General features: G+C 40.0%; 1 protein-coding gene across 3 annotated transcripts in view; it reads left to right on the top strand.

Moving 5' to 3' along the window:
• The window catches only part of TEK (TEK receptor tyrosine kinase), a 197,850-nt gene that overhangs the window by 155,099 nt on the left and 28,524 nt on the right, over window positions 1-14,227 (top strand). For all 3 annotated transcript variants that reach the window (XM_073543677.1, XM_073543675.1, XM_073543678.1), the window contains 4 exons: window positions 3,744-4,031; window positions 7,036-7,332; window positions 10,012-10,169; window positions 12,926-13,136. In XM_073543677.1, the coding sequence (XP_073399778.1) occupies window positions 3,744-4,031; window positions 7,036-7,332; window positions 10,012-10,169; window positions 12,926-13,136 (954 nt within the window). The remainder of the gene's footprint in view (window positions 1-3,743; window positions 4,032-7,035; window positions 7,333-10,011; window positions 10,170-12,925; window positions 13,137-14,227) is intronic.

Genomic DNA, 14,227 nt, shown 5'->3' with positions numbered 1-14,227 from the left:
TTTTGTTGCGACATGGTGGGGATATCTGAGACATGGCTGGACGAGAGCCATGACTGGGCGGTTAATTTACAGGGCTATAGTCGGTTGAGAAATGACTGTACAAATAAGCGAGGGGGAGGCATGTGTTTATATGTAAAATCATCCTTAAAACCCATCCTGCGTGATAATATATATGAATCTAATGAAAATGCAGAGTCCCTGTGTGTGGAGATAAGGGGAGGGGGAAAAATAGTAAGTTACTGATAGGGGTTTGTTATAAGTCTAAAAAAATAATGGAAGCAACAGAGAATATCCTCATAAAGCAAATAGATGAAGCTGCGACTCAAGGAGAAGTCATTATTATGGGGGACTTCAACTACCCTGAAGTACATTGGGGAACAGAAACCTGCAGTTGCAGCAAAGGTAATAGGTTTTTGACAACTATGAGAGACAATTACCCTTCACAACTGGTTCAGGACCCAACAAGAGGGGGGGCACTGATAGACCTAATATTAACCAACAGGCCAGACTGCATATCAAATATAAGGGTTGGGGGTCACTTGGGTAATAGCGATCACAAAATAATACGTTTTCATGTAACCTTTAATAAGATGTGTAGTAGAGGGGTTACAAGGACACTAAACTTCAGGAAAGTAAATTTCCAACGGATGAGATGATCTTGGTGCAATTAACTGGGACGATATCCTGAGACATAAAAATACACAAAGAAAATTGGAGACGTTTATTAGCATCCTGATTGGGACCTGTGCACAATATATACCATATGGGAATAAACATGCTAGAAATAGGAGAGAATTAAAGCAAGTAGGTAGTGTTGAGGCATTAAATAAATTCTGTAAAAAGCAAATCAAAATAGCAAAGATTGAGACAGAGAGACTCATTGCCAGAGAAAGTAAAAATAATCTCAAAATATTCTTTAACTACATAAATAGTAAGAAACTAAAAAATGATAGTGTTGGCCCCCTTAAAAATAGTCTGGGCGAAATGGTGGATGAGGATGAGGAAAAAGCCAATATGCTAAATGACTTTTTTCAACAGTATTTACACAAGAAAATCCCATGACGGATAACATGGTCAGAGATAAAAATTCTCCATTAAATGTCACCTGTTTAACCCAGCAGGAAGTATGGCGGTGTCTAAAAATCACTAAAATTGACTAATCCCCGGGATGGGATACACCCCCGAGTACTGCAGGAATTAAGTACAGTCATATATAGACCATTATTTTTAATCTTTAAAGATTCCATAATAACAGGGTCTGTACCACAGGACTGGCGTATGGCAAATGTGGTGCCAATATTAAAAAAGGGGACAAAAACTGAACTTGGAAATTATAGGCCAGTAAGTTTAACCTCAACTGTGGGTAAAATGCTGGAGGGTTTTCTAAGAGATACTATACTGGAGTATCTGAAGAAAAATAACCTCATGACCCAATATCTACATGGGTTTACAAGGGACTGTTCCTGTCAGACTAATCTGAAAAGCTTTTATAAAGAGGTAAGTTCCGGACTGGACCAAGGGAATGCAGTTGACGTGGTGTACATGGACTTTTCAAAAGCTTTTGATATGGTGCCACACAAAAGGTTTGTCAGGAACACCGCACTGCACTTGCTCACTGAGCCAGTGCGTGTGTCCTGAGTAAGACAAACTGTGCTCAGAGATACCTGTGGAGCGGGCAGCAGCAGAGAAAATGCGTGCTTCAGACCCGCAGGACCTGAAGCAAGTGACTGCTGGGGGCGTGGCCTAAACTCCAGAGAGCTAGGAGCTGCAGGAAAACTCCTAGAATGGTAACTACGGAACAAAGTTACTAATTGGCATAAACAGGGACATACACCAGATCAGGCCGGGGTCAAAGCACGAGATAGCACGACAATTACCAAAGGGCTAGACAGAACGGATAGTCAAGACATAGCCAAGAAGTCAGAAACCAGAGAAGCAGATATACAGTACAGAATCAACAGGCAAACTCACAACGGGGGACAGAACCGGATCAGAACCATATAAGCAAGCTATAAGACAACGAACAGGCACACGGGTCAAAACACTCGGCCAAAGGCAAAAGTATTACTGACAGGGATTGGAGTTTCTCAGAGCTATAAAAAGCTCTCCCTGAACCAAAGAGAGGCCATAATAATTAACCCCAGGCATGCAGGTCAAGGCCTGCACTGAGCTCAAGACATTAACCCCTGACGTGCAGGTCAAAAACTTGCACTGGGATCATGACAAGGTTGATACATAAAATGAGAACAATGGGGATAGGGGAAAATATGTGTAAGTGGGGTAAGAGCTGACTCATGGATAGGAAACAAAGGGTGGTTATTAATGGAGCACACTCGGACTGGGTCACGGTTAGCAGTGGGGTACAACAGTGGTCAGTATTGGACCCGCTTTTTTTAACATATTTCTTAATGACCTTTTGGGGGCATAGAGAGTAGAATTTCAATATTTGCAGATGACACTAAACTCTGCAGGGTAATCAATACAGAGGAGGACAATTTTACTGGAGGATTTATGTAAACTAGAAGCTTGGGCTGATAAATGGCAAATGAGCTTTAATGGGGATAAATGTAAGGTCATGCATTTGGGTAGAACAAACAAGATGTATAATTATGTGCTTAATTGTAAAACACTGGGCAAAACTGTCACTGAAAAAGACCTGGGTGTATGGGTGGACGACAAACTCGCATTTAGTGGCCAGTGTCAGGCAGCTGCTGCAAAGGCAAATAAAATAATCGGATGCATTAAAAGAGGCATAGATGCTCATGAGGAGAACATAATTTTACCTCTATATAAGTCACTAGTGTGACCACACTTAGAATACTGTGTACAGTTCTGGTCTCCGGTGTATAAGAAAGACATAGCTGAACTGGAGCGGGTGCACAGAAGAGCGACCAAGGTTATTAGGGAACTGGGGGGTCTGCAATACCAAGACAGGTTATTACACTTGGAGTTATTTAGTTTGGAAAATCAAAGGCTTAGGGGTGACCTTATTACAATATATGTATATGCGGGGACAGTACAAAGACCTTTCTAATGATCTTTTTACTCTTAGACCTGTGACGGGGAAAGGGGGCACCCTCTACGTCTGGAGGAAAGAAGGTTTAAGAATAATCACAGATGCAGATTCTTTACTGTAAGAGCAGTGAGACTATGGAACTCTCTGCCAAATGATGTTGTAATGAGTGATTCCCTACTAAAATTTAAGAAGGGACTGGATGCCTTTCTTGAAAAGTACAATATTACAGGGTATATACACTAGTTTCCTTAATATTGCGTTGATCCAGGGAGCTAGTCTGATTGCCGTATGTGGAGTCGGGAAGGAATTTTTTTCCCCAATGTGAAGCTTACTGTTTGCCACATGGGTTTTTTTTTGCCTTCCTCTGGATCAACATGTTAGGGCAAGTTAGGATAGGATATGGGTTGAACTAGATGGACTTAAAGTCTTCCTTCAACCTTAATAACTATGTTACAATGTTACCAATTTGCGTTTTTACTAGGTAAGTAGACATTATTTGTCATTTTTTTATGCAGGGCTTTATCTAGAAAAACACTTTTATCTCCTCAAATCCCAAATTGTTCGATAGGACCTAGCTGTAAGGGCTCAATTATATATTGAAGGTATGATTGTCAGATGAACGGACTCTTACAATGCTAAAAAATCTCAACTGCATCTAAGTAGAAATAAAATAGGGATATATTGTTATAGCAATATTAACTATTGCCTATTGCCTGACTTTTTCTAGGTCTTCCTCCCCCTAAAGTGATCACTTTGACACCTAGCAGTCAGACATCTCTAAACTTGACTTGGTTGGCAAATGAAGAATACTCCGAGGAAGAACATGTGTATGAAGCAGAATGCTGCAGTACAAATGCTTTAGAAAGAGCTATTTACAAAACAACCCCAGGAAATGGTACCGGATGTATAATAGATAACCTCAAGCCAAAGACATTATACCAGTGCAAAGTAAGAGTGAACACCAAGTCACAGGGAGAATGGAGTGAACCAATATTTGCATGGACATACAGTGATCGTAAGTAAAAATGCCTGGGGAACTCATTACATTCGGAGCAGAATATTTTGACGCTTTGATATTAAACATGTTTTTTTTAATCAAGATTATTTTAACAAATCTCTTGATCAGTACACTAGACTTCTGGTTACTAAGACACCAATTCATAAATTGCGATTTGTTTTAAGTCACGTTTCCTTTTTGTCTCATGGAATTAGATGCCATTTTTGTATAAAATTCTTCAAAATAGCGTACGCAATTCATGAACTTTTTGACGTCCATGGCCTTTTTTTTCTGTCTTAAACTGATTTTGCAATCTTTAGCACAAAAAAGTCACATGTTTTGCAAAATGTCGCAAAAGTTGTGTCAAAAACTGGTATACTCATAAACACAAGGAGAGATGGAAACTAGAGTGGATATGCGCCAAATGTTCAAAGTTGCACATTCAGAATCAGCTGAAAACATCTGGAATCGTTACTCATCCACAAAGCAAAACCGAAAAACAAACAAACAGGCGAGCACATACAATTGCAAAAATAAGTGTTTGCTTTACTGCCGATTTTTCAAGTTTTCCTACCTACAAAGAATAGCGAGATCTGCAATTTTTATAGTAGGTACACTTCAACTGTGAGAGACATAATCTAAAAATAAAAACCAGAAAATTTTATTGTATGATTTTTAAATAATTAAATTGCATTTTATTGCATGAAATAAGTATTTGATCACCTACCAACCAGCAAGAATTGTGACTCTCACAAACCTGCTAGTTTTTCTTTAAGAACCCCTCCTGCTCTGTACTCATTACCTGTATAAATTGCACCTGGTTGAACTCATTACCTGTATAAAAGACACCTGCCCACACACTCAATCAATCACACTCCAACCTCTCCACCATGGCCAAGACCAAAAAGCTGTCTAAGGACACCAGGGACAAAATTCTAGACTTGCACAAGGCTGGGATGGGCTACAGGACAATAGGCAATCAGCTTGGTGAGAAGGCAACAAATGATGGCACAATTATTAGAAAAGGGTAGAAACACAAAATGACGGTCATCTTCCTTGGTCTGTTGCTCAATGCAAGATCGAGGGGGTAAGGATGATTCTGGGAAGGGTCAGGAATCAATCCAGAACTACACGGGTTGACCTGATTAATGACCTAAAGAGAGCTGTGACCACAGTCTCAAATATTACTGTTAGTAACACACTACACCGTCATGGATTAAAATCCTGCAGGGCACACAAGGTCCTCCTACTCATGCCAGCACATGTCCAGGCACGTTTGAAGTTTGCCATTGACCATCTGGATGATCCTGAGGAGGCATTGGAGAAGGTCATGTAGTCAGATGAGACTAAGATAGATCTTTTTGGTATCAACTACACTCGCTGTGTTTGGAAGAAGGATGAGTACAACCCCAAGAACAGGGTCTCAATCATGAAGCATGGTGCGAGAAACATCATACTTTGGGCGTGCTTTTCTGCAAAGGGGACAGAATGAGTGCACCGTATTAAAGGGAGGATGGATGTAGTCATGTATCGCGAGATTTTGGCCAATAACCTCCTTCCCTCAGTAAGAGCATTGAAGATGGGTCATGGCTAGGTCTTCCAGCATGACAATGACCCAAAACACACAGCCAGGGAAACTAAGGAGTGGCTCCGTAAGAATCAATTCAAGGTCCTGGAGTGGCTTAGCCAGTCTCCAGACCTGAACCCAATAGAAAATCTTTGGACGGAGTTGAAACTTAATGCTGCCCAGCGACAGCTTCGAAGCCTGAAAGATCTGGAGAACTACAATTGTGTGAAAAAGTGTTTGCTCCCCTCCTGATTTCCTATTCTTTTGCATGTTTGTCAGACTTAACAAATTTAAATATAGTACAAAGATAGCACAAGTAAACACAAAATTTAGGTGTGACAAACATGCAAAAGAATAGGAAATCAGGAGGGGAGCAAACACTTTTCTACACAACTGTAGATCTCCAGATCGTTCAGGTTTCATGGCTGCTGATGGGCAACATTGAGAAAATCAGGAAGGGGAAATGTATATGGAGGAGTGGGCCAAAATCCCTGCTGCAGTGTGTGCAAACTTGGTCAAGATCTACAGGAAATATCTGACCTCTGTAATTGCAAATAAAGGTTTCTGTACCAAATATTAAGTTCTGTTTTTCTATCGTATCAAATACTTATTCCATGCAATAAAATGCAATTTAATTATTTAAAAATCATACAATGCGATTTTTCTGTTTTTTTCCTTTGCTTTTTTTTTGTATGTTTAGATTCTGTCTCTCACAGTTGAAGCGTACCTATGATAAAAAGTACAGACCTCTCCATTCCTTGTAGGTGGGAAAACTTGCAAAATCGGCAGTGTATAAAATACTTATTTTCCCCAGTGTATAGGCATGATTTCATTTGCGCATGTTATTTCTTTAGTTTTGTGCCTTTTTTTGTTTGTTTGCCCCAATTCACTATTCTATTTATGCCTTTTTTTTAAAGTCTATTTTATGTGTGCCCTTCTGTTTTTTTTTGTTTTTGTTTTTTTAAATTTCCGCTTTGTGGGGGGAGTTTAGCGATTCCTGCCGTTTGATTCATCAATTGCAACTTTTTAAAATTCACAAAGTTTCTTGCAGTTTCACTCCAATATCAACTGTGGTGTATTTTTGAGTATGCCGGTATTTTGGTGTATTTTTTGCTATTTTTGGCCCCAAAAGTGACAGTCGCAAAAGTAGCTCAAAACTGGAAAAAGCCCTTTTTTGACTTTGCGTCTAATTCATGAATCAAGTGTGCCATTTTGATAAATTTGGCACCAAATACCGCAACTAATACCACAGGACAAAAAAGGATAGGACCACACAAATGATGAATCGCGACCATAGATTTAAAAAAAGGCACAAATAGAATAATGATTAATTGGGTACAAACAAATAACAGTGTAAAATATACTCAACTAGACAGAGAACAGGCGCAAAGGGAAAGATGAATTTTGCCTAAGTGTTACAGTTTGTATTGTCTTTTCATTCTATTATATTTACAGACGTTTCACCGCCGCCCACACATATCAATGTGCTTAACATCACGGATTCATCAGCGATTGTCACCTGGACAGTTGAGGAGGGACACTCAATTTCAACTGTTATCATCCGATATAAGATATTTGGAGACACAGAGTACAATCATGACATAAAAATTAGAAATATTACCATCACTCAATATCAGCTGAAGGGTCTTGAAGCCGACTCCCCATACCTGATTGAGCTATGCACAGAGAATAATATTGGACAAAGCCTTCACAATCCTGTACGAGAATTAAAAACCCGCAAGGAAGCTAAAGGTAAGTTACCATATTAAAGGGGTTGGCCAATACTGGACCACTTCCTGCAGCCATAAAAAATAATCTGTAGTCATCTTCCCACAGAGGCGCCATTCCAGTGATATAGGCATTGCTATTACTGACAGGTCATGTGACATTGTTGTGTCACGTGACCACGGCAGCCACTGCAGATGTGAGGATGTGACAATGTTTTACTTGTTTTTTTATTGCATTATTTTAGGCTGGTGTGCTGATTAACAAGGACAATTCTCTTATTGAGATTATTTTTTCCCATCATTGCATTTAATGTATGGGTCAATTCATTTTATATTTCAACAGAACAGACTTTTATGGATGCGGCAATACCAAAATGTTTTGCTTTTGTAGATTTAAAAAAAAAAACTTTAGTAAACATTTTTTCTTAACTTTTTGTTTTATTTTTTTAGTCCCTTCTGGGAATTTGAATCTGCGATTGTCCGATCGCATATGCTATATTTTGCAATTGCAAAATAGCAATTGCAGGATATTGTGAAAATGGCAGTCTAGTATATCACAAGAGTACCAAAAGTTCACGCGACAGATCAGTTTTTTTTGGAAGCAGTGATACCAAATGCTTAGCTTTTTTATTCTTAAAGGAGAGAATAGGAAATAATTGCAATTTTTAATTTATTTTTTTTACTTTACTTTTTATCTATAGTGTCATATTTAAAAAAACACAAATTAAAGGGGTATTCTCCATAGGTGTAGTATAATAATAATAGCAAATACCTCCAATTATAAATGTAATATAGTTTTTCTGATTCACTATGTCTCTGTCCTCATGTGCAGGCATTGCAGGACCTTAGGTATCCTTAGGATTATTTTTAATTAACTGGTGTGGAAGGTGGTAAAAAAAGAGTAAAACCTCTCACAACCTTTAATACAGAGATCCACCTTGGCGGGAGCAATGTAGTTAGCTGCCGGTATTAGAGCATATACAGTGGGGAAAAAAAGTATTTAGTCAGTCAGCAATAGTGCAAGTTCCACCACTTAAAAAGATGAGAGGCGTCTGTAATTTACATCATAGGTAGACCTCAACTATGGGAGACAAACTGAGAAAAAAAAATCCAGAAAATCACATTGTCTGTTTTTTTTTTCATTTTATTTGCATATTATGGTGGAAAATAAGTATTTGGTCAGAAACAAAATTTCATCTCAATACTTTGTGATATATCCTTTGCTGGCAATGACAGAGGTCAAACGTTTTCTGTAAGTCTTCAGAAGGTTGCCACACACTGTTGTTGGTATGTTGGCCCATTCCTCCATGCAGATCTCCTCTAGAGCAGTGATGTTTTTGGCTTTTTGCTTGGCAACACGGACTTTCAACTCCCTCCAAAGGTTTTCTATAGGGTTGAGATCTGGAGACTGGCTAGGCCACTCCAGGACCTTGAAATGCTTCTTACGAAGCCACTCCTTCGTTGCCCTGGCGGTGTGCTTTGGATCATTGTCATGTTGAAAGACCCAGCCACGTTTCATCTTCAATGCCCTTGCTGATGGAAGGAGGTTTGCACTCAAAATCTCACGATACATGGCCCCATTCATTCTTTCATGTACCCGGATCAGTCGTCCTGGCCCCTTTGCAGAGAAACAGCCCCAAAGCATGATGTTTCCACCACCATGCTTTACAGTAGGTATGGTGTTTGATGGATGCAACTCAGTATTCTTTTTCCTCCAAACACGACAAGTTGTGTTTCTACCAAACAGTTCCAGTTTGGTTTCATCAGACCATAGGACATTCTCCCAAAACTCCTCTGGATCATCCAAATGCTCTCTAGCAAACTTCAGACGGGCCCGGACATGTACAGGCTTAAGCAGTGGGACACGTCTGGCACTGCAGGATCTGAGTCCATGGTGGCGTAGTGTGTTACTTATGGTAGGCCTTGTTACATTGGTCCCAGCTCTCTGCAGTTCATTCACTAGGTCCCCCCACGTGGTTCTGGGATTTTTGCTCAGCGTTCTTGTGATCATTCTGACCCCACGGGGTGGGATTTTGCGTGGAACACCAGATCGAGGGAGATTATCAGTGGTCTTGTATGTCTTCCATTTTCTAATTATTGCTCCCACAGTTGATTTCTTCACTCCAAGCTGGTTGGCTATTGCAGATTCAGTCTTCCCAGCCTGGTGCAGGGCTACAATTTTGTTTCTGGTGTCCTTTGACAGCTCTTTGGTCTTCACCATAGTGGAGTTTGGAGGCAGACTGTTTGAGGGTGTGCACAGGTGTCTTTTTATACTGATAAGTTTAAACAGGTGCCATTACTACAGGTAATGAGTGGAGGAAAGAGGAGACTCTTAAAGAAGAAGTTACAGGTCTGTGAGAGCCAGAAATCTTGATTGCTTGTTTCTGACCAAATACTTATTTTCCACCATAATATGCAAATAAAATGAAAAAAAAACAGACAATGTGATTTTCTGGATTTTTTTTTCTCAGTTTGTCTCCCATAGTTGAGGTCTACCTATGATGTAAATTACAGACGCCTCTCATCTTTTTAAGTGGTGGAACTTGCACTATTGCTGACTGACTAAATACTTTTTTTCCCCACTGTAGATGTATACTTCTCTTCAGTTTTTAATTCAGTATCCGTCAAAAAATTACATCAAAAGCTAAATTGTCACTGATCTCTATAAAGAAGGCCTTATACACAGTTTTCTTCTATCTTTCAGGGTCTTATGAATCAAAAGACAGTAATATGCTCCTCATTGCCATCTTAGGCTCGGCTGGCATGACCTGTCTAACCATTTTACTGGCATTTCTTATTATGCTGCAACTAAAACGTGCCAATTTCCAACATAGAATGGCTCAAGCCTTCCAGAACGGAGTGGTGGGTTTTTGTGATGTTTATATTGTGAATATAGTAATACTACGGTACATGTATTGTAATAAATGTTTGGTACAGTTTGGGACCCTAAGGCTGTGTGCCCACATTGTGCTTTTTAAGCAGTTGCTGTGTCAATGCTGCGGATTTTACTGCTGCGGAATAGCATAGCGGTAAAATCTGCAGCATGTCCGTTATTTCTGCGGAATCGTGGCGATTCTGCTGCCATAGCATTGCACTGAAGCGCTCACTTTACGCATGTGGCTATGCCCACCATGCGTAAAGTGAGCGCTTCATGTGCGGATGGTGCCCAGGGTCTGGAGGAGAGGACTGTCCTCCAGGCCCTGGGTACCATATTCCTGTAAAAAATAGAATTAAAATAAAAAATAGGGATATACTTACCCTCTGTCGGCCCCTGGAGCCCTTGCAGTCGTCATTGGTGCTGACGAGAACTTCCGTTCCCAGGAAGTTGCCTTGCGATACTGACCTCTGATGACGTAGCGGTCTCGCAAGACCGCTACGTCATCAGAGGTCATTCGCGCAATGCATCCCTGGGAACGGAAGTTCCCACCAGCGCCGATGATGACCGCGAGGGCTCCGGGGGCCGACAGAGGGTAAGAATATCCCAATTTTTTATTTTTTTTAATTATTTTTAACATTTTATCTTTTACTATTGATGCTGCATAGACAGCATCAACAGTAAAAAGTTGGTTACACTTGTCAAGCACTCTGCTTGACAAGTGTGACCAACCTGTCAATCACTTTTCCAAGCGATGCTTCAATTCGCTTGGAAAAGCGCTAGCATTCTGCAAGCTAAAAACGCTTGTATTTTGCGGGAAAACGCATGCGAATTCCGCATGCGTTTTACCCATGTCAGGGAATGCGGAAATGCTGCGGACATTTCCGCAGCATTTCTGCAACGTGAGCACATAGCCTAAGGGTATGTTTCCACGGTCAGTATTTGCAGCGCTTTGGATTCAGCTCTGTCCAAAGCGCTGCCGGCTTTTGTATGTGCGGTGATTCCGCATGTGTTCATTGAACTATGCGAAATCACCGCATTCTATACAAAGGACGGTGATATTTATCTTGCGGAGACTGAGCGTCTCCGCAAGATAAATAGATATGCTGCGGTCTGGAAAGATGTGCCGCATGTGCGAATACTCACAGAAGCCGGAGGCGTCCCTGCACACACAGTGGAGATGGGATTTCATAAAATCCCCTCCACCATGCTGTAACGTATGTCTGCTGCGTGCGTCCAATCTGCTTCGTTTACTGACCGTGGGAACATACCCTTACAAAGCTACTCGATTCTCACGTCCACGTACGGTTGAATTTCACTTTCCTAGAGTTTTCCTCTGTGAAGAACAGCCCGATGCACTGAACCGAAACAATATTTTAGCTAATAAAAGTTCATTTATCAAGAATTGACAAAGGTAATCTGTCACCAGGATTTTGCTACTCCATTTGAGAACAATATGATGTAGGGGCAATTGTACAATTGGAAAAAAAAAGTCTACACAACTCTGTTAAAAATTACAAGTTTTTGTGGGAAAAAACATATCAAGAAGAAGAAACATTTCAGAACTTTTTCCACCTATATTGTGACCTATAATGTGTACAATATATAATAATTGAAAAACAATCTGAAATCGTTTCAGGAAAATGAAAACTAAAGAACTCAAATAATGTGGTTGCATAAATATACACACCCTTAAACTTATACTTTATTGACATACTGTAACTTTGAATTTAAAAGAGCATTCAGTCTTTTTAGGTAGACATCTACTAGCATGACACATTTAAACTGACAATCTTTTCCCACTCTTACTTGCGGTAATGAGCCAAATCTCCAGATTGTGAGGTCTTCTGCTGTGCATAGCGTCCACCTCAGGTCACACACAAATTTTCAATTGAATTCAGGACTTGCCTCTGGGTGGGACATTCCAAAACTATGAGCCTCTTCTGGCGAAACCAATCAGTGGTGGGGGTGGGTTATAGAAAGCTTATGAATATGTAGGACTACATGGCAACAGGTTTACTTGTTCTCTAGTGATAATCTCCTGATGAAAAAATGGTGATTTTATCAAAACTGCACCATGCCACCAATTAAGTGATACATCGCTGGCATCTGTGTCTCCGTCTCTACATTAAGATTAGGTAGCCAAAATCTGGTAACCAGTTCCCTTTAAATAAAATCAGAAATTATTGTAAAAGAGATGAATCAGCACATTCTATATAATCAAGCAAAAGGCCAATAGCCTGACACCTGCAAATCCGGTCATACAGGCGAGTCTCCGGTGGCTTCTCCCAACCCGCTGACAATGACTGACAAGTCCCCGCCTACACATGCATAGTCTTGTTAGTCAGTGTCAGCGGAAGGGAAAAGCCGCCGGGGACCCACCTGTGTGACTAGTCAATAGCACGGCTGGTCCCTATTCGTGATTAAAAATATGTTTTTCTCTGAAACGCCGCAGTGTTTCAGAAACAAACATATATGGCTGTAATCGTACAGCCAGTGACTGATACATGCTGCTCACGGTTTCGGCGGCATATATCACCTGTCAGGTTTCCTTTAAATTCTTAATACTCTGTTCACTCATTCTAAGCCACTTACCGGTATGTACTCTGAACTATTATTATTTCACATATCAGTTTTTATCGATTTTAGTGCTCTCTTCTAGTGTAATTATTAGTGCAGGACATTGGTAGTGTAAAAAGAACAAAATGTCACCAGTCTCATCAGCATTACTTTATTTTTTCAGAGAGAAGAACCAGTTGTGCAGTTTAATGCTGGAACGCTGAACCATTTAAGAAAGGCTAAAAACAGCCCAGAGCCCGTGGAGTACCCAGTTTTGGAATGGAATGATATCAAATTTCAGGACGTTATTGGTGAAGGGAATTTTGGGCAAGTCCTTAAAGCTCGTATTAAAAAGGATGGACTACGTATGGATGCGGCTATTAAAAGAATGAAAGGTATACCTGACTGAAATTTGATAAGTAAAAATACACAATATTATAGCTGAAAAGCAACAACTTGTGTATCAGTATTGTGAGGTTGTCCAGCATTTAAAAAATGTACAATAAAACATAACTATAGAATGCATTCTCACCCACTGGGCAGGAAGTGATGACATCTCATTTTTGATCACCTTACCGCTGAGGCATGTGACCGACTGCCACTGTCATATGACTAGAATAGGACGTCATCGCATGTGCCTTGGATGGCGTGCCATCCCAGGAAGCTGAGGGCTACATCCAATCATAGGTGGCAAGTGACCAAAAAAACCTTCCCCATCCCGACGCAAAAGCCACTAGGGTAACTTTGGGGAAGGAAGCATTCTTTTATTATGTTTTACATTCCCTTTCTTCTGTATATTTTTTAAAGCTGGACAAATGTATGTAGTCAGAAAAATAAAGGAGATTATTTGCCAACAGAGAATATTTTTTATTGGTCCTTTCAAAGAATAAATTATTGTGAATAGCTAAAAGATCAAACTAATAGGCTAGTGGCAGACAAAGTCAGCAGTACGTATAAAATTGTCCGGGTCTAGACAAAAATTACTGCAATACATGCAGTAAAGTTAACAAAAATACTCATTGCGATGAAAAAAGCTAGACATTAAAATCAACATACACACAGAGAAAGTATAAAATCATTAAATAATGAAGCAATTTCTCCCAGAAAATTATTGCAGTTACACATGTTTTGTTGTACACATGTTTATTTCCTTTGTGTGTATTGGAGCAACACAAAAAAAACAGAGAAAAAAAGGGAAATTGGACATAATTTCACATAAAACCCCAAAAATGGGCCAGACAAAATTGTTGCCAGCTTTCGAAAATTGTGGCTAAACTTTGTTTCAAGCATGTGATGCTCGTTCACCTGTGGCAAGTAACAAGTGTGGGCAATATGAAAATCACATAGTGTATAAAAGGAAAATAACCAGCTCACCCAGGCTCCTGGCATCCTGAAGCACGGAACTCAAGGGGCCACTTGCGATAGAATATATAAAACAGAAGAAGGTTCCAGCTTCCTCAATATACAAAAATTTATGAGAGCTCTG

The sequence above is a fragment of the Dendrobates tinctorius genome, unplaced genomic scaffold, assembly GCF_039654945.1.
Source record: "Dendrobates tinctorius isolate UK_male_01 unplaced genomic scaffold, ASM3965494v1 ptg000134l, whole genome shotgun sequence".
Classification (NCBI taxonomy): Eukaryota; Metazoa; Chordata; class Amphibia; order Anura; family Dendrobatidae; genus Dendrobates; species Dendrobates tinctorius.
This window is presented reverse-complemented; position numbering and strand designations above follow the sequence as displayed.